This window comes from Crocodylus porosus, unplaced genomic scaffold (assembly GCF_001723895.1).
Source record: "Crocodylus porosus isolate Cpor-Errol unplaced genomic scaffold, CroPor_comp1, whole genome shotgun sequence".
Lineage (NCBI taxonomy): Eukaryota > Metazoa > Chordata > Crocodylia > Crocodylidae > Crocodylus > Crocodylus porosus.
This window is the reverse complement of record NW_017728907.1, coordinates 15,945,560-15,965,832: the sequence shown is the minus strand read 5'-3', so window position 1 is coordinate 15,965,832 and position 20,273 is coordinate 15,945,560. Positions and strand designations below refer to the sequence as shown.

Here is a 20,273-nt window from a genome sequence, read left to right as displayed (position 1 = left end):
AAAGTACAAAGCGTTCATTTTGATTAACAGTCAAGACTTCAAGGTTACATAAATGTGAGAGTGCCACGCGGCAGTTATACAGAAAAGGGAAAATAATATAAAGTCTTTGCTAAAAACTATAAGATAGTTACAGGTTGGTTTAGCCTAGGTTAGTTATCCAAACTGCAGGTATAGTCTAAGTGGGCTCCTTAGGGAACTGGGATCCAGAGTGGTTGGATGTCCAGACTGTATTCTGAAGCTGTAGCTAAAGTCAGGATGAGCCAGGGTTGGAAGGGAGACAAGTTAAATTGAGTGTTAACCAGAATCAAAAACCAAAAGCCAGAGCCAAATGTCAACCAGAATTATGAGCAAAGAACTGGAATTAAGTTCAAAGTATTTTTCCTGAGTCAAAAGCTGGAATAAAAACCAAAAAGCTGGCAAGGAAACATACAGAAGGTCAGGAGCTAAAACTTTCACCTTCACCCAGACAAGGACGCTGTGGTCTAGGCTTGGCTTTTAAGGGCTGGAGCAGGTGTGGCCTGCTGCTTGTGGCTTCAGCGGGGATTGGCTGCTGTGACTGTCTCACTCAGCCCAGCTGAGACCAGGGCACTGCTCTGGTCTTGAAGCAGGTTGTGCTTGTTTTGGGGATGGCTTGCCTTGATCTTTTGATAGAGACTGTCTGGGTCCAGGGTCCTGACCTGGCCTCATTACAACCCCAGCTTCTGTTGACTTCAACATACCTTTTACAAAGGTAAGGAAGATTCTGTAATTTTTTTTTTAGTTCAAGTATTTCAATACCAGAATTGTCAATGCAGTCAAAGGGAAGATTAAACAAATAGTCTCACTATGCACTCCAATACCCAATAACTGCATTCATTTCAATAAATAAGGCAATCTGAGAAGTTTGGAAAGGCACCTTTTGTGGTTGTTATGGTTGGGCAGGCACTTCTGTGTTTCAAAGAATTAACCTATCTTGCTTTTTGATTACCTGGCTTTTTCTTCAGCTGATTTACTTGATCAAGTCTTTTCTGTGTTTAGAGATCACTTTAGGGCTGTTAATCTTGCATCTCTCATATGAGAGCAAAAGGTAATAAGTTAGGGACTGAGCTCTGGTTATTTTAACCAGATATGGAGGAAATCAATCTCTCGTCTTTTATCTACGAAGAAAATCAGATGGGGAAAAGCTTTTTGCAGTTGGAGATGAATCATAAAGGGTTGAAGAAACCTACTTCTATTATTCTTTCTTCAGTCTGAAGGTTGCTTTGTGAGCAGACAGTGACACCTACTCAGTGGAGCTCTGTCTGCAGACTCAGAAGACCTAGGTGCTTTTCCCAGCTCTTCTACTTTCTTGTGGGTAATCCTTGAGCATATCACTTCATTTTGCCATACCTTTATTTCCCCATCCGTGAAATGGGAACAGTGACACTAACTTCTTTTGTGATGTGCCCAGGAGAAGTGTTATTATTGCTATGTGTGTCTAGATGTTTTTGTAATAAGCAATAGTTTCTATATCTACAGTTCTCTCTCAGAATGCTCTGACTTTTCTTGATAGAGATTTCTTAGTCCTTTTCATTTTTACTCTACAGAATTGTTGCTATGGAACTGACAAAGATAAATGTAAATCAGAACTTCTTTGGCATCCGGGCACTCATGGCCATGTTCTTGGGGATTGATGCCTGTAAATCTTATGATGCAAGACAGCGCACCCTCCAAAGCAAACTCCGAGATGTGGCAGATGAGACCTGCTATTGCCTCCTGAATAACTTCTTTCTTGTTAAGGTAATAGTGGAAATCTTAACTTGGAAGAAAAAGCCTGCCTGTGGAATTGATTGTCATTCTTTACCCAGGTTCACATTGATTCTATATTACACCTTTTTTTTTTTTTGCCTTGAAATTGCACACTGGACCACAGTGTGATTGTTCATGAAATATATCATGGCAGCTGTCGTGCCCTCCTGGCTGGAGCCTAACTAGGTTCACCCTTCCCAGCCTCAGACTCTCCTCTCTAACCTCTCCCTGGTTCAGGCAATTTGCCCTTCTCCATCTTGGGTTTCTCTTCCTGGCAGGGCTCATTACCATGCCTCTATAGCACTCCGTGGCTGCCTCATCTCTTTCTAGCCACACCTGCTCCACTGGTTCAAACGAGAATGTGAAAAGGAAGCTACAATTTTAACACAAGCCCACTATGCTTGGGGTAAACGCATAATGGGGGAAAAAAAAGCATGCAATCATTAACAAAACCCTCCCCTTCTCAGGGTAAACAAACCTGGGTCAACTCAGCCCTTGCTTACTGGGGCTCTCACTGCTCTCTGTTTCAGGCATTCAGTGCTGGTTGGGGTCTCCCAGGTAACTTCCCTGCCTCTGGGGAGTTCAGCTCCCTCTCAAGTCTCTCTTTACCCCTTGGAGAGATGGGGCTTTTAAGTGCCTCAAAGTGCAGCCCCTTCTAATCAGCTGACCCTCTCTCTACAGCACAGCTGCATCTAGCTCAGGGGCAGGTAATTATTTTGGGTGGAGGGCTGCTTACCAAGTTGTGGCAAGCTGTTGAGGGCTGCATGGGTAGCCCTGCCCCATGACAGATGCCCCGCCCCCTTGAGACCAATCTTGAGACCAATGTCCCATGACCAGCATTGGTGGGGCCCAGAGCGGGGTGCAGGCTGGCAGGGGTCTGTGGAGCCAAGCTGGGCTGCACCAGCAGGGAGAGGAGGGAGCTGGTCAGGCTCCATAGAGTTCCTGCCAGCCGGGACCCTGTACCCCTGCCGCCCTGCTCTGGGCCCTGCTGGCGCTGACCCTGGGACCCAGGTGCGGGTCCTGCTCCCACACCTGCTCACTCCCAGTGCCCCCCAACCCCATGGTACAGGCGGGGGGCAGCACACAGCCCTGACCCCCTGTTCACTGGCTGGTGCTGAGCACGGTGGGGAAAGGTGGCCCCTCACCTGCCCTGTGGCTGCTGCAGATACTTGCAGCCCATGTGGGGCTGTCTGGAGCAGGCACAGACAGCCATAAGTGGGCTGCATATGGCTACAGTGTGGGGCACTGGCCACAGAGCAGGTGAGGGCCGCTTTTCCCCTGCACTCAGCACCAGCTTGTAACCTGCCCCAGTGCCAGCCTGGGCCCCACACTGGCTCTGGGCTTGCCCATTGGGGCTGTGCTGTGGCAGCAGCAGCTGTGGCCCCACACTTGCCGCACCAGGCAGCATTGGCTGCTGCTGTCTGCCCAGAGTTTGCATGCTGGGCAGCAGCAGCAAACTGCCTGGCTCAGCAAGCAGGGGGGTTGCAGCTGATGTCTGTCAGGGCTACTCATGGCAACAAGCCCAGAGCCGGCATGGGGCCCAGGCTGGCAGTGGGGCAGGTTAAAAGCTGGTGCTGAGCACAGGAAAAGTGGCCCCTCACCCACCCTGTGCCCAGCGTCCCACGCTGCAGCCACTCGCAATCTGCATGGGGCTGTCTGTGCCTGCTCCAGCCAGCCCCATCCCAGCTGCAAGTGGCTGCAGCAGGGAGCTCTGGACATGGGGTGGGGGAGGGGCCACTTTTCCCTGCGCTCAGCAGCAGCTCGTCTCCTGCCCCACCCCCCACTTACCTGAGTTTCCCATGGGGGGGCAGCCACATGGTCCCAGGCAAGACGCCCCTACTGGGGCTTCTAGCTGCAGGGGTGGGGTCAGGGCCAGGCAGGCCCTGCTGTTGAAGAAGCCATCCAGGGCTTCCCCTTGGTCCTACTGCCCTTGGTTCCTATTATCTTTGACAGGAACCAAGGACAGATGCATTTTAATTTTCTAAATATTTTTAGGGGCCCCACGGGCCAGATAGAATGGTCTTGTGGGCTGGATGTGGCCTGTGGGCCATATTTTGCCAACCCTGATCTAGCCAATTCTAACATTTGGCTTTCCATGCTCCCTGGCTGTTGCTGGACTTTGCTGCTGGCAATCTCCTCTTTACTTACCTGACAGTGGAAATACCATGACCACGATGGTGGCAGGGGAAATACCCTGACCAAGGTAATTCAATTAAAATGGCACTGTGTAGTGGAGGGTTGTACCTTTGTCTGCTTGTGGACAAGACTCCCTACGAAAGCCTCATAGTTAGCTTCCCAATCTAGCTTCCAGTGGGAGAATCTCAGCTACACCCACACTTTATGGAAATGGGAGACTTCTCCCTATCTTACTCCTGCAGCCATACAGTCGAGGGCAAGTGAAACTTGGAGGCCTTTGAGCCCCAAGTCTCTGGGTTAGGGCCTGCATGCAGGATGCCTGCCAAAGGATTTGGAAGTATCTGAAGCCCCAGGCTGGGGTGGAGGGTACTTGCTGTCAGCAGGGCCACATATGGTTCTTGGATGATTCACACAGATTTGGAATTGATTTGGCTGATTTGACTTGGGAGGTGAAAAATTTTCTTTCAATTAGAAAATCTCCTCTTTAGTAACAGCAGCCTTTGGCTTCCTTTTATAATCCCCCAGTTGAGGGCAGGACTATTGGTAGCTTCACTGTTCAGCTGTGTTGATTTTAGACTGATGGTGGAACCCACAGCACCTCATACTCTATACTGTGTAGTTTCTGTGTAAAATGGTAGACACTGGGAATAACACTTGGACCTCCATAAGCTGAGGGACTTTTCCCTAAAGCCTCTTCTGCTGAATGTATGTATGACTGGCAGGAATACCATGTCTGTAACTAACTGTTCTGATGTTCTGATTAGTTTCCCATCTCGGAGGAGGTTTCTAAAATGGACAGTGAAGAAAGAAAAATAAAAATGGAAAAATTTCTTATGGAAATATTACAGACAGTGAGTAATCTGCTCCATCATGAAACAGCAAAGTAACATCCTGACCCTGCATCTAGGAATTTTAGATTCTGCTAGTGAACAGTGTGTCAGCAGGCTAGAAATATGGTTGTACCTGGGACCCTTTGTTTAAGCATTTCCTCCTTATGGCCCCTACTTTAATTCCCATTACAAATCTTCACTCAAGCATATATAAAATTAGAGGCCATGTTCTCTGGAGCTGGACAGATCTCTTCTTGTAGAGTGGCACTTGACCTCTTTTCCAACATAGTTTACTGCATGGATAGTCTATTAAATTGGCTCTAGCCTTTGTCTGAGAGTTTGGTTCTCCTCTCTCTCCTATACAACCCACACCCCAAAGTAGCAATTAAAGTATAATTAGGGGAGGTGACATTGCCCCTGACATGAGGGCTGGTACGTTACCCACTTAAGCCTCACATATGGGGCTGCATGAGTGGGGAAGGGCCAGTGGGCTACATGGCTGAAGTGAGGCATACACTATGAAACATTCACTTTGAGGGTGGTTTAGGAATAGAACAAAGGAGGGACCATAGATTCACGTTTATGAAGATCCCAGTACTTGATTTAACCAACAAAAGGGTGTTACAGCTGCTCTTCCACCCAATAGTTGAAGTAGCAGTCACAAGAGTCGGGGTGGTCTTTATGACAGCCTTATATCCCAGTCTAGGCCTGAATACAAACACCTCAGCATTGAAGCAACACCTTATTCGGGGATTCTTTGGGTTTTTTTTTTCAGGCAGTAAAGAAAGACCTTCTCATTTTTGTCATTGATGAAGCCCAGTTCATTGACTCTGCCTCCTGGGAATATTTGGAAAACCTGCTCTCCAAGGTCCCAATCTTTATGATCATGGCATTATCACCTTTCCACTACAGAGCACGGCAGCCTTGCCCCTCTGCAGTAAACATCATAAAGAGCCCCCAAACCACTTATGTTCAGCTGAGAGAGCTGAAGCCTTCTGTGATCCTGCAGAAAGCTTGCCAGGACCTTGGAGTAGTTAGTATCCCTAGGGAACTAGAAACGTAAGTAACAAAATACTTGCTCTGTGTTCTCAGTAGTAAGCCACATTGTCTTATTTGTAAGACAACGTAGGGACTAGATCAGGGCAGACAAAGTCTGGCCCATGGTCCAGATTGGGTCTGCAGTGGACTCCATTTCCCAGAAGCCTTGCCTGCATTGCTGTGGTTGGTTTCCATGGAGACCCCAGGAGTGGTGGGGCTGTGACAGTGTGAGGCCAGGGTTTCCATGGAGACTGGCCCTAGCAGTGCTGGCAGAGCAGTGGCTGAGCTGGGGAGCTGCTTTGCGGCAGGGGTCTTGCAGCAGTGATAGTGTGGTCTGGAGCCAGGTCAGAGCTGTGATCTGCTGCCCACATACCTGGACAGGGGCAGCATTCAGGCAATGAATCATAGCTCTGCCCTGGCAGGGCATGCAGGCAGATCACAGCTCTGCTCTGGCTCTGGACCATGCTGTCATTGCTGCAAGATCCTGGCCCTGGCCCTGGCCCTGGCCCTGGCCCCATCCCCGCAGCAGCTCCTTGTCCAGCCACATGCCCTGCCAGGGCTGCTGGGGCCAGTCTCCCTGGACACTCTGGCCCCATTCTGTCATGGCCACGCTGCTCCTGGGGTTTCCAAGGAAACTGGCTGCAGTGACTTGGGCAGGGACTACTGGGAAATGGAGTCTGAGTGCTAGCTGGATCTGCCATTTTGCCCATCCCTGGACTGGATGCAATTTATTGGGAAATGTTTTCCTGCCAATAGGGCAGTACAGTGGGAGAAGGAAGAAAGGCATTTAAAGGAAAATATTAGAGGAGAGTAATGAAGGCTTAGAACTTTGTGGGGCCAAATGTAGTATTCACTGAGTGATGAGGTAGTAGAGCTCATCTAAGCTTTCAGGACATTTATTCACATACATTTGTCTGCTCCAATGTGCTGGATCTCCGGCATGTTGGAGCAGACTCAATTAATTGAGTCTGTTCTGCACACAATCTGACATGCCTGGCATTGTGTTGCATGCATTTCTACAAATGACCAAATGCACGTTAGTACTGAGAAAATGGCAGTGGTGTGCTTTTGAACTAAAACACTTTTGATGTGTTTTAGTTAAAAAAATGTGCTGCTGCCATTTTCTTAATGCTAATGTGCATTTCACTTTTTATACAAATGCACACACCACAGCGCTGGGCACTTTTAAAAGTGCCCAGCACTGCGGGCAAGCATGTGTACAAATGCCATCAGTACTTTAATTTGTGGTAAGCTGAGGTGTAAAATTTTTAATGATACATAGGTTTATATGCTTAAAAAAAATAGGAGCCTAATCATAAGGTGATGTAGGCTGGCCTATTTCCATTAACTTTACACCAGCAAAAGATATGGCTCATTGTATTTAAACTCATTATCTCATTAATATGAAGTTGTTTTCCTAAGAGGCTAATTCCCTGCCCTAATGCTGCTGCTTATTTAGTCTAGGAAACATTCTGTGTCTTCAGGACTGCTTAGATTTCCTAGGAACATGAGGGGAGTGGACTGCCTGGGTCACCAAGTTCAATACCCTCCAATAATAGACAACTTTGCAATGGAGGTTTAATCCAAAAGGTGCACACTTGGAGCAACATTTTCAAAGTGGCTTCTATCACCTGAAATGTGTTTCATTCCTTTATTGTACTGGATCAGTAAAGGACCATTTCACTGCTCTGTAGGTTCTTGATACAAAGGAGCCATGGAATCCCATATTATTGTGAAGAGCTGCTACGGAACCTCTATTTACACAACGCCCTCATGTTCCATGTGCTAGATGAAGAGGAAGAAATAGAGGATGAGTGGGAGAAACTTTTTAGTAAGCTCCTCTTCATTTACTTTTTCACATGCTGTGAACCATTTTATACTGTAGTCAAGAGCATAACTCATCCTCTATAGTATTTCTCACTCCTTCTTTGGACATTTGTTAACCACTGATTGGTGGGGTTCAGGGAAAGCAGGAAACCAAATGAGGGTGCTTGGGACAAGGAGGAGACATATTGAGGGATAATGTAAGAAGGAAGGAGAGAGAGAGAGATGGAGGTGGGGGTGGGGGCCAAGGGCAAGGGCACCAGTGTAAGCAGGGGAAATGGATACTGAAAAATCCACGATGTGCAACAGCTTTCTGGCAACAGTAGAATGCTATCAGGTGTCCTGACTTCTGTTCCTGGTTATGGCGGGGTGTGGACACAAGTAAGAAGTGACATTTTTCAAATGCCTTTGAAATAATTCAAAGGGCCAGTTATACAAATGTACATGTCCTTTGAAATGTTCCAAAACTGGCTGAAGTGCTCCAAAATAGAACCTCTTGGAATGAGATATTATTTTTGAACAGTTCACTTCTTGTTATGTACGCACAGGGACAGGGCACGTATAAATCCTCCAGAATCCCACAGTGCTCTGTTTTCCTCTCACCTCCCTCCACATGACTTGGCTCCTATTCTCTGCTGTACTGGAAATGACCTTGTGCAGCCTCTCTTGGCTTTAGTTTTTTCACATTAGATGATGGGGGGGATATGCCTCCTTCTAGGGTAAGGGTATCGCTCCTTAATCAGGATTAATACTAAACAATGGGGAGAAACCTCATTGTTTCTCATTTCCCAGCCTAGTGTTTTTTTCTGTTAGCCAAGGAATAGTTTGAGAAATACCAACAGGAAGAGGAGAACTCATTTCTGTTACTTCTGTGCGGTTGATTTGGAAAAAAAAATTACCAGATGCTTATATGAGCCTGGAAACAGTGTAATATAGCCATAAACTGAACTTGGAGATCCTGTGGTTAGGAAAGAAAGTGACTAACCATGGAATAAATCCTACTGCATAGATGAACAAGACAGTCTGTTTGTTTATTTTTTACTATGACTTCAACAAATGTAGATGGATTTTAATTGATTCACTGAAAAACAATTGTTTGACTTCAGGTGAATTTCCCTGATCAAATTTCTTTTTCTACTTCAAATTCTTTAGCTGCTAAAGCTATTCTAAAGAGATGGGAGCATGTATTTTTTTTGTTTTACAATGGGAAAAATCCACTGACAAAACACCTGTACCACTTTAAACCAAATATTTCAAAAGTACCCAGTGTAAAGCAAAAGCCAAACCTGGAAAATTACGACCCCAGAGCTTAAATCCTGACAAAACTAGGATTTTGTTATAAACCACTGAAAAGGAGGGTTATAATGCTATATGGTAACAACTTTAATAATAGATGTCAGCTCTGTGCTATGCCTTTTTCAATGCATTGTTACAGCTTCTCATAATAATAAAACATGGGACTCAATGGCATGCTAAAACAACTGTTGACATGCAAGTTGCTTACATACATTACAGACAACAAGATTGTACATAAATTGCATGCTGTAGGCTCAGTTCAGTATATTGTTGATGGTTATTGAATTATGCACTTTGATTGCATGCTTATGCCAAGGGTTGTTTTCTTAGACTTCTCTGACAGTTGCTAAAAAAAACAATGTGTTAATGAGCTTTAATTTAGCTAGTGTGGAACACATAAGTGTGTTAGTTGAGCAATTTATGAGCTAGTACCAATTAGTTGTCCAAATGAAGAGGCAAACATCCTAAGAGTTGGATTTTCCTAGGATGTTCAGCTTTGTTTAACTGAAGAACTGGCTTTGCCTGGTTCTGTGGGGTCTTCAGGAGAGAGATTCCTTGGATGTTTCCACCCTTACTCCCTAGACTATATAAATTAGACTTCAAAATACTCACGTGGGGAATAGAGGTGTAAAATCAGCAGGATTACTCTCCACCTCAGAGAGAAGGTAGATGAAGGAAACTTGGTAAGAAAATTATTACTTTGTATTCTTATATTTTTTCTTTTTGGTTTATACTGTTTTGTTAGTTATATATTAACTTTGTTAGTTTTGGATTATCTGAATATTTTTGTTTGTTACTGAATGGCAAAAGATTGAATTTGGCAGATAAGACTCAGTTGGTTAACTGGCTGTTAATCATTGATTTCCTACTATCAGTAACATTCAGATTTAAAACATTAAAGGAAACATTTCTCTGTACATTACATCATTAATCTGTGGGTCTGACATATCACTGAGAAAAAAAATCTTTCAAAGAGCTAGATATTTATAATAGCGTTTGCAGTTACACTAGCTATAAAAATATAGAGCAATAGTCCATTCACTTTTTGTGTGGGTTGGCTGGAAACGGAAGCAGATCCAGGGGGGTGCACTTTCATCTTCTTCCCCTTAGATTCCTGCTCTGTCCAAAGTTTAAAACCAATTTCCTGGCAGTGGCAGCAGCATTTCTAGTTAGGAAGTACTGAAGAAGTCATTTGACTTCATGGCTCATTGTAATCTACCTAATCCCTTCTAAATTCTTCATTCCACAGGTGTTAATGACCCTCTCTTCTTTTTAATGGCCTTGATATTCCACTAGTCAAACTACCCTTTGTTCTGAAATTCTGCTGTCTGTTACCTGCACTTAGTAATGAATATTGTATTTCACAGCGGTACAAATCATTTTAAAATTATTCCAATAGTTTTTTGCTTCAATCTTAAACTGAGTAGTACAGCCATAGGCCCCTAACATATTAATAAAACTTTTTAACTGGAGAAAAATATGTGTTGTTTTATATGTGATGATGCACCTCTTCATCTGCAACCCCCTTTTCAAAACTCTAGATCCTCCCATGGCTGGAATGATCCTGCCACTGCCACTGCCACTGCCACTGCTTCCCTCTGCCACTCAACAAATAAACACCACTGAAGCCCCTTGTCACTGAATGTTGCCAAAGCCACATAGGCTCACATGCCAGATCCAATGGTTCTGCAGTCTGGATCTGGCCCATGGGCCATAGCTTGCCAACCCCTGACATAAAGGATGGAACCTCTTCAGGTTCTGTTTCTGTCCTCCTTCAGGACATGAACCGGGTGTTCACTGCTTGGAATTCAAGATGATACTCCCTCCACAGGCCTTTTGTCCATTTTCCATAAAGGAGTGGGTATAATAAAATGGCTGTATGATGTCCTTGCGGATCTTGCCCAGTCTTGCTTTTTCTGTTTTTCTCTTCATGCAGCCAATCCAGTCAAAGGCATGCCCTTCAAAACGTCATCATCCACCAGTTTAGAGAGCACAGAGAAAGAGTTATACATTTGTACCATCTGTCAGAATGTGAAGTTGCAGAATATAACACTTCCCCCTTCATTAAAAGGTGAGGGTCTGAGCCTGGCTTCTTTGATCTGGGGGCTGTATAATGCTCCTCCCTGCCCCCTCAAGGATAGCAGCTTAAAAAGTATGGAAACGTGAAAGCTGCAGACAGTGCAGGTATGAAACACTGCAGAGAAGGGTGATTCTGAGTTTTAAAGACAGACTGACCTTTCCTGTCAGGGAATAAGTTTGGATCTTGAGATCCAGCCCTGTAAAGTCCTGTGTGTTCTGGATATCACTCCATGGCTCCAGTCCAATAATCCATATAAACTGTGCAGGGAATTAATTTTCTAGTTTGATGTAGAGCAAAATTCTGCTTTGGGTTGACCAGATAGTTAAATGTTTTGCCTTTCTTGTTGAAACACACACTCACACACTCTCTTACTTTGAAGTTAAATAAACCTTTATTGTTTTACTTCTAATTTAAAAAAAAAGAAACTATGCCGAATTTGGCCTCAAATCATAGAATCGATGAGTCGGAAGGGACCTAGACAGATCATCGAGTCCGACCCCCTGCCATGGGCAGGAAGGAGCACTGGGGGTGGCAGGGGGCATAAGACCCCAGCCAGGTGCCTGCCCAGTCTCCTCTTGAAGATCTCCAGGGAAGGTGAGAGCACCACCTCTCTGGGAAGCCTATTCCAGGCTCTGGCCACCTTACAGTGAACTAGTTCTTCCTAATATCTAACCTAAACCTGTCCTCCCTCAGCTTGTGGCCATTGTTCCTGGTGACTCCAAGGGGGGCCCTGGTGAACAGACTTTCTCCGAGTCCCTGCTGCTGGCATATTGAATCAAGATATTTATACATCTTGAACACAATTTTTCAAGTCTTGTAAAATTTTCCAACACTTCTTGTCCAAACCATCCACCAAATTCAATACTTGAATTCAAAACTATTTTTGATTGACTTGAAACAAATTAAGTGTTTATCCAAGGCATTTTTTTCCTCATACTGGTCACACTGATTGAGGGTACTTTGGAGCCACAGAATTGTGCTAGTAGTCTGGGAAGCTGCTTTTGACACATGAAGAACAAATAATTACATGCATTAATATAACATGGTCTGCTTAATAAACCCGCAGTCAAATCAACTGACTGACCATTTATAGTGGGTTCTGGATCAAGGGCAGGAAAAAAGTAAAAAGGATAGTTTCCCTATAACCAGTGAAGGCAGCTTCCACAATTGACAAATGAGGAGGGAGCTTTCACAGCTCTGTTTAGTTGTCAAGAATAAAGAGGACAAGGATCCAGTCAGGATTTCCATGCCCTCACCACCATAACCATCCTCTCACAGGAGCAAGCAAAATGGAAATGGGTGACTTGCTTTTGCAGGAATTGCACTGGCTGAGATAGACAACATGAGTCCTTCGGAGCAGATGATTGTGAAGTGTGCAGCAGTCATTGGGCAAAATTTCACTACAGAGCTGCTGTTCCATATCCTCCCAGAATGGACTAAAAATAAGATGATCCAGACCCTGGCAGCCTTGGTTGAGGCCAACATCTTTAAGTGTTTCCAGCAAGGAAGGGAATTCCAGATTGCAGCGGTACATGATTTATCCTTGTTAGATGTTTACGATCCTGTAAAGAAAATGAATTTAACAGGGAAAGGAATAGGTAAGTGGAGCTAGTAAAGGAGCAAAGATGCTGAGTGGCTATCAAAAGCGCGTTGAAATCTCACTTGCTTCTGGGTTGTGTCCTCAGGGGACTATTCCTAGTGCTGTGTGAATCCTTCCTGCTAACATGCAGGCCAGTGCCTAGGATGGGTAGATTGTAAAGATCATCGAATATTTTTGCCTGTAGGTTTTGTATTTGCTGTTTACAAATGCACCGTCAGTGGACCCTATTCTATGGTCACAGCTGACACAACCAAATCTCAGATCACACTGCACAATAAAGTCACAAGGGACGTTCATTTCAGTGTAACTATTGACTCTCTTCCCTTTTAAAATATAAAATATAAAACAAAATCCCAAGAATATTTTAAACAAACCTTATTTTATTGCAGCATTACAAGTGATATTGTCAATACACTAACCTCAGAAACCTCAACTCCTATGCAACCAGAGGCAGGAAGTGTGACCTTAGGGAAGTCTCTTTGGGTGCCTAGAGACACTAAGGAGCTGCACTCTAACTCATGGCATTTTATACAAAGCACCATGAGTTAAGAGACCCCATCTCTACCCCCGACCCAACAGATGTATTATGCCTGATGAATTGCCGGGGATTGAGCCTGCCTACGCCAGCCTTGGTCAGCAGGTAGAGCTGTGTAAAACAGCATTGTTCCAATTCGACTTCCATTTCAACGATTTGACAGAACAGTGTTTCGTTTTGAGTTTTGTTTCATTTCGAAAGTAGTTTTCTGTTTTGTTTCGTCAAACCTGTTTTGCTGTTTCGATGCCGTTTCAATTTTTCACCCATAGGTTATTATGGGGAAACATAAATGCAGCAGGCAGGCAGATCGGGGGCTCACCTGCACCCCTGGGAGGGCTTCTGGGGCTGTGCTGGAGTCCTCCCAGGCGTGTGAGCCCCTGATCTGTCTGTCAGATGAGAGAAGCTGGATGCTGCCACCTGGGACCAGCACCAGGAAGATCGTTGCTGCTGGTCCCCTGTACCAGAGCCGAATCCGGGTGGGGTTCCAGGGCAGGTCATCTGGTGCAGGGACCCTCCCCTGCCCCGGGATCGGGGCGGTGGGTCCCCGCACCATCTGATATGCCCCGGACCCACTAGCCCCAGGCGACAGGACCTGGCTCCTGTCAGCCAGCAGGCATGTCGCGGGCCTGCTGGCAGCCCTGCGAGGGCTGTGGGGGCTGTTGCCTGAGTCCTTGTGGGGGTGCATGACCCCGATCTGCTTGCTGGGTGACAGGAGCCATGTGCTGCTGCCTGGGGCCAGCAGCAGCACCGATCTTCCCGGCACTGGGTGCGGGCTGCACTGTCATCTGGCACACCCCCAGGAGGACTCCGGCACAGCTCCTACAGCCCAATCTGCCTGCCGGATGAGAAGAGGCAGATGCTGCTGGCTAGGACTGGCACTGAAGCCAGTAAGCCTGGCTTCGAAACTCAAAATGTTTTGAATGTTTCCTTTTGAAGCTGTTTCAAAGGCTTTTGTTTCATTTTGATTTCACTGTTTCAAGCTTGAAACGCATTAAAACAGCTTTGAAACAAAATGCTGGGCAACATTTCACATAGCCCTACCAGCAGGCAGGGGTGCTTTAGCAGCCTCCTTAGAAGCTGACAAACTGCCCTTCTCTCCAGCCATGTCCCCCCACCAGCTCTGTGGCTGTTCAGAGGGGGAGGGAGCAGCATGGAGCTGCTAGCTGGGCTTTGCCTGGCCAGAGCTGGAGGGGGGCGGGCAGGGTAGAATAGAGCCTCCTTGCTTTGTGGGCTTCCTCCAACTGCCTTGGCTGGGGTACTGTGGGGAGACAAGTTGGACCGGCATAAGGGGCTTCATTCCACCCCTTCAGCTCTGGCCACTGCAAAGCTGAACCAGCAGCTTTTGCTACCTACCGCTATCAAAAGGTCTGGGTGGGGGAAGGGATTCCCCCCCACATTTTGCAGGCCCAGCCTGGCTCCCTGCCAATACCCTAGCAAACCAAAAAAACCAAGCCAGGGATAGGATACATCTCTGTATTGACATCACTATATGGAAATAAACATGCCAGAGTGGGAAAATGACTATTTAAATTTAGGACAATATGGGCAGAAGAACAAATGGGCATAAATTGTTTGTGGAGAAATTGAAGCTGGAAATAAGGAGGTGGCTTCTAACAATCAGGAGTACAGTTCTGGGACACCTTTCTCATAGTGTTGGTGGACACAAAAAAGAGCTAACTATTTTTAATATGGAACTTGATCAGTCCACAAAAGCAATTACATGACATGGTTGCCTGTGATCAGTGGACTGGATTTAATGTCCCAGGATGTTCCTTCCAGTTCTTTGTTCCTAAATCACTTAAGTAAACCTTTTAGTCCATCAAACACCAGTATACTTTATGGCTGAATAGAGATCAAAGTGAGGTGTGGTGAGCTAAATTATTATGCTTGATTTTTTTAAAATTTTGATTTATTGTCCAGGTACGTTATATACCTGTATCCCACTAAACTACTTCTGTGTTGTATAATGGCCTATCAGCTCAGGGATTGAGGTTTATACCTTTAAAATCTAGAGGTCCTGGGTTCAATCACAGCTACTAACAACCCAACAAGGGTGCAGCTTTAAACCTTCAGTGTAAACAGTTTCATCTATGGCTACAGTGGAAGCATAGCACCCTCAGTGACTGAGCTAATTTAGAAATCTGTGTTTTTTTGAAGGTGTCCAAATATCTGTGGCTAACAGAATCAGACTGGAGCAGGCAGTGATGCAGTGCAGCGGCATGGGGTTCTGCATGGCCTTGATGCAGGAAGCAGCCTACGAGCTCTGGCTGAAGAGCCAGAAAGAAGCGTTACATCACAAATGTGCTGCTTACCTACAGAAGCAGGCCCACAAATGCAAGCGTTGTGGTGAAGGGGACTTCATTTCATTCCACCGCTATGCAATTGAGATGTCGCTAGAGATACCAGAGGACCAGGAACTTGTTTTTGAGCAACCTGAGGAATATCCATTCAGTGAAGCAGCCTCATTGGTCACTGCCATAGCTCTAGGAAAAATTGAGTCTCCCTCATTTGAAGGTTATTGAACATCCTAGTTTATAAAACAATCTTGAGTCTGGGCTCTCCAAGGGACTGTGATACCATGTGGCAGGAAACGTAGCAGGGCTGTTTTGCAGTATTCAAGAGAACAGGGCTGTGTTGGCAATTACTCCATACCACATTTCTCAAGTTCTCGCTGTTTGTGGCATATTCTGAGGTGTTGGGACTGATGGATAGAGGCATCTTCTAGTCTCAGGAAACATCAGACAGTTTTGCTACCCCTCACCCCTCTTTCCTCCCACTTCACATATTCCTGTTTCCTCCTTATTCCATCACACAATCCATCACAGGGGCACTTCTTTGTTCTTTTTCTATACTTTCCCACTTCAACCCTATATCCTTCAAATCCTTCTGTACCCCATCAGCTCTTGGGCCTTTCCCATGGATTTCCTTGCATTGCTTTCTAGTGTTTAGTGCAGAGAGAGAGGAGACTGAGGTTGTGGAAGAATGTGGCAACACGCAGACTTGTAGAGGCAGGTCGACTGCATACAGAGGAAGAAACTGCCTTTTGGGGAGCCATCAGTTTACCAAGGGATTCCTGCCTGTGCCAAAATCTGATTTCATGACTATAGAATTTGTCTGGAAATTCACTCCTTGCCACAACATTATGCTCCAGAGTTAAGTTTCATTTTTCTTTAAAAATGCTTATGCTTCTAGGTATTAGGCAGATGAATAAGGCATGAAATGAGCACTAAAAGTTGTAAAGTCATTTGCTTGGGTCTTCAGAGAGCCTTAACAATAGTTCTGAGGAAATGTTGCTAGCTGAAACAATGATTTCTAGTCATCTTATTTAGGGGCCTGTGAATTGTATATGGAATTTGGCATTTTTCCTTGATGCTATGGAGTTCATAGTATCTTTTTGTGCGTCTCTGATGGAAATCTGCCTAGAGAAGTCAGTTCTTGCATGATTTTCCCTATAAAGCTAGGCTTGATCTTATTATTAAGAACATGCTTCATGGATTCACACATGGAGCGAAAGCAGCAGAGGTAGGAAAGAACCACAGTTAGCTCAACAGAATGAGGTAGGCTGGTAAGCTGAGGTAGAATTGGGGGTAGGCTAAGGAATAGTAGAGCATCTGAGATGCCTGAGAAGCCTCACAGTTAGTAGCTGTGATTGAAAGCTGAGAAGAGAAGCTACTAAAACTAATGTTTGCTCTCCATGTCTTTGGTATCTGTTAAATTAAAGAAGTTCTGAACTAGCCTGGACAACACTGCAGAAGCCAAGACCTAGAGGGAGGGAGGGTGAAATAAATCCACCCTTCAAAACAAACAAGGCAGTATACATTAATAAGTCCTGCAGTTGAATTTAGTTCTGATGCAGAATTGGCTCCTTGTAGGTTCTTTGGAGCTGGCCAACTTTTTTATTATACCTATCTTACATCTAGTGCAATGGCACTCTGGTCTCCAGACTCCACCGCCAGACAAATGATAAAGAGCCATGACACATTTTGTTGTTATATGTCACAATCTGTTTCTGTCTTCCATTTGGCAGGTTTAGACCGAAAAGTTGAGCCTGCTGTGATGTGTTTGCAAGAAAATAACACAGAGTTAAATGAAGGTAAAATGTCCAGTCAGATAAAGAACCCACAATAACCTTAAAGGGAACAAGGAGAGACTACAAGAGAAATCCCCAGAGTGCTGCAGGAAGCAGGGGATGAAAGAAGTGGTTGATTTATTGGATTAATGGGATAAGAGACTGAAAAAAAAATTAATGAGAGAGAGGTGAAATACTGAGATATTGAGATGGGCAAAGAGAGAATGATATAGCCTTAGAGGGGAAGACATTTATTATTTCCCTGGGTCATTAGTGAACCAATGTCCTAACCTAGCGTGGGAGTGCTATACAATTGGATGCTTCCATGTTTTGGATGAAAACAATTTCTGCCAAACCCTGTGATAAGCCTTGCAGGAAGAATAGAAGCAGGGCAGATACTCTGATTCAGTTTCAGTCTTAGTAATTCCTGAGAAAACATATCCTGACAAAACGTATGTGAAAACATTATTTTTCTCTCTATAGATATATATCACAGAGGTTTCCAGATTTTAAAAAACCCCAAGAAAATATAGGCAATGTATAATAAGACAATTGCAAAATAATTAGCGATAATAGTAAAGGTATTTTGGTGCTGTTAGACCAGGGTGAATTTTGTCTATTATGTTGAAATATCCAAATAACTTTTGCACGCATTCTTTAGAAGAACTGGCCTTTATGTCCTTGATTAACGAAGAGAAGTTGCTAGTTGTGTTAGTCTGAAGTCTGGCAGAAGACAGACTCATATACGTTAGAGTTCTGTATGGTATTGTTTTAAGTTAATAATTAGAACTCTTGATAGATCTCCCATACTTTATCCTGCCCAGACCTGCTGGATACGAGAATGTGATGAACAGTTGGGTTGTTACCAGAGATGTAAGATGCAGAGCTTGCATCGTGGGCAAACTGTTGTAAGAGGCCAGGTTGTGGGGGGGCTTTTTTTGAGAACAGGGGTGGTGGGAAGGCACAGCTTTGAGTGGGGTAAGGACAGGGAGCACAGGAGTCTTATTCATGCTAGGAACACCAAACAGTCCCTGGTTGTGCTGCTCCTGCTGCTACCATATGCTTTGCCTTCCCACCTCTTGCTCTTAAAGCAGCAGTGCAGTGTCCATTTATGGGCTGCTTCTGCTTCAAGAGCTATGCCATGGGGTTGCTCTCGCTGCCAGGGAAGGGACTCTGTGGGGGTGGGGGGCAATTCTGGTGCCCTTCCTAAGTTGGTGCCCCTTTCCCCACCTCCTAGTTATACTACTGGTTGTGACATTACTTCTGGTCATAGTTTCGTAGTTATTAGGGGCTAGAAGGGACCTCACAGATTGTCAGGTCCAGCCCCACTGCACTTGGGCAGGAAAGACTTCTGAAAATAGTTCCCTCCAGTAGAGGTGAAATTACAATAAGACTTTTTACAGTATTCACAGGATGCCTTTCATTTTGAAGAAGACTAATATCTTACGCTTTGTATACTTAGAAATCCATGAACCACGAAATAAGCTCAGTAGTATCTTTTCTGGAGTGCAGTCGTATTTAGACACCGCAGCCATGGTTATGCGCACCATCTCTAGACACTCGCCTTCTAGAATGTTCAGGCCTCTTGGTGAAGGTAAGAGCTCGTCACTAGGAAGGCAGGGTGTTTCTTTGTTTTAAATAAACCATATACTGCCTGCACACTTAGATCACTTTGTTCTCTTACTTTCAGATATCCATATGCCTAATTATTCCAGGAGACATGGGTCAGTGGCACAAAGTGCTACAGAAGGTAACCTTGACTGTAATAGACCAGCTGGAGCTGGTCCTGACTGTAATGCATCATGCTTAAAACAGCTGTTAACTTGAACAGAGCTGTATTAGGAGGATAGTGAGGCACAAGTCCAAGTCCAGCTTTATTGGACATGGGGCTTCCATTGATATCAATGGGAGCTGCCTCTTGGTAGCTGAGATGGTGTTTGGTCCTCAGCCTCCTGTATTAACTTTAAAAATTCAAGGTAGAAAATAATGAAATTTAAGAAAAGGGGGAAATAAAAATGGGCAGCTGGGAAAAGCTGAATACTTCCCCTGCCCTTCCCTCTAACTAATCAAATGCACTTTCTGAAGGAGTTGGCCAGAAGCATAGTGAAATCATTCAGCACCTGGGTTGAGGGGAGGGGTTTCGGCACAAAATGCTTTGGATTAGATGTCATGCTAGTGTATATAAGCATGGCCCCATAGATAGCCATAGAGCTATGCTGTTCTATACCAGCTGTGGATAGCCAATATTAGCCCTTTTGGGGTAGTTTCCGGAAAGGAGTCTTGTGTAAGATAAGGCAATTTTGGCTGGGGTACAGCCATATTTAGGACCTTCATCCTTGATGGTGCACTTCTTCTCCAGACAACCATCTCCTGGAAGTTTCCTGGCCACCACTGGGGGTAAAGATTCTTTACCAGGAATGCAGTATGGTCCTTTGTCTTATATAGGGCACAAACTGCTTGAACACGTACATAAACATGATCTTTGCTCTCTTACTTTCAGATCACCGTTCTTCTGCTTTCTCCAGGGGATTAGGGTCAATTATTCCACAAATTGCAGAAGGTAATTTTCCATTTACCTTCCCTGGCTGTAATAGACTAGCTGAAGACTATCAGTGTGGCAGAGAGAAATTTGTGCTTAACAGACTTTGGTCCTCAGCAGTAGACCAGCAGTGCTGTGTTCCAGGAGCATGTGGCTGAGTACATCAGTAGATTTACTGTGGTGGGTGGAGTATGTTCATCAGGATGCAGCACTACTATGGTACAGACAAGCCTTAGTGCCACGTGAGTGACAGTGGCACCAGTGTGGACAAAGGAACTTGAGGGCAGTTTAACGGTGTGGTTGCTTTCATTTAAGTGATGCTAATTCAGGAGGAGTAAGTTGATTGTAGATAACTCAAGACTACTCAGGTAGGCTCTGGAGCGGTGAGAGACACGCGGGTGAAGCCCGCTGCGCCCCCACTCCCCCGAAGCCCCCCAGACACCCCCTCAGCAGCCGCCGAGCCCCCTGCCGACCCCCAGCACAGCCGGAGGTAAGCGGGCTCGTGGTGGGAAGGGGTTAACTCCTCGCTTGCTGGGAGGAGGCCGCTGCCTGGTGCCGG

At 45.2% G+C, this 20,273-nt stretch overlaps 1 protein-coding gene across 1 annotated transcript in view; it reads left to right on the top strand.

The window, feature by feature from the left end:
- ADCY10 (adenylate cyclase 10, soluble) overlaps positions 1-20,273 on the top strand; it is a 64,337-nt gene that overhangs the window by 21,154 nt on the left and 22,910 nt on the right. The window contains exons 14-23 of the mRNA XM_019530847.1: positions 1,566-1,758; positions 4,668-4,754; positions 5,509-5,792; positions 7,466-7,602; positions 10,828-10,962; positions 12,288-12,569; positions 17,134-17,199; positions 18,638-18,769; positions 18,866-18,925; positions 19,676-19,735. Coding sequence (XP_019386392.1) covers positions 1,566-1,758; positions 4,668-4,754; positions 5,509-5,792; positions 7,466-7,602; positions 10,828-10,962; positions 12,288-12,569; positions 17,134-17,199; positions 18,638-18,769; positions 18,866-18,925; positions 19,676-19,735 — 1,436 coding nt within the window. The remainder of the gene's footprint in view (positions 1-1,565; positions 1,759-4,667; positions 4,755-5,508; positions 5,793-7,465; positions 7,603-10,827; positions 10,963-12,287; positions 12,570-17,133; positions 17,200-18,637; positions 18,770-18,865; positions 18,926-19,675; positions 19,736-20,273) is intronic.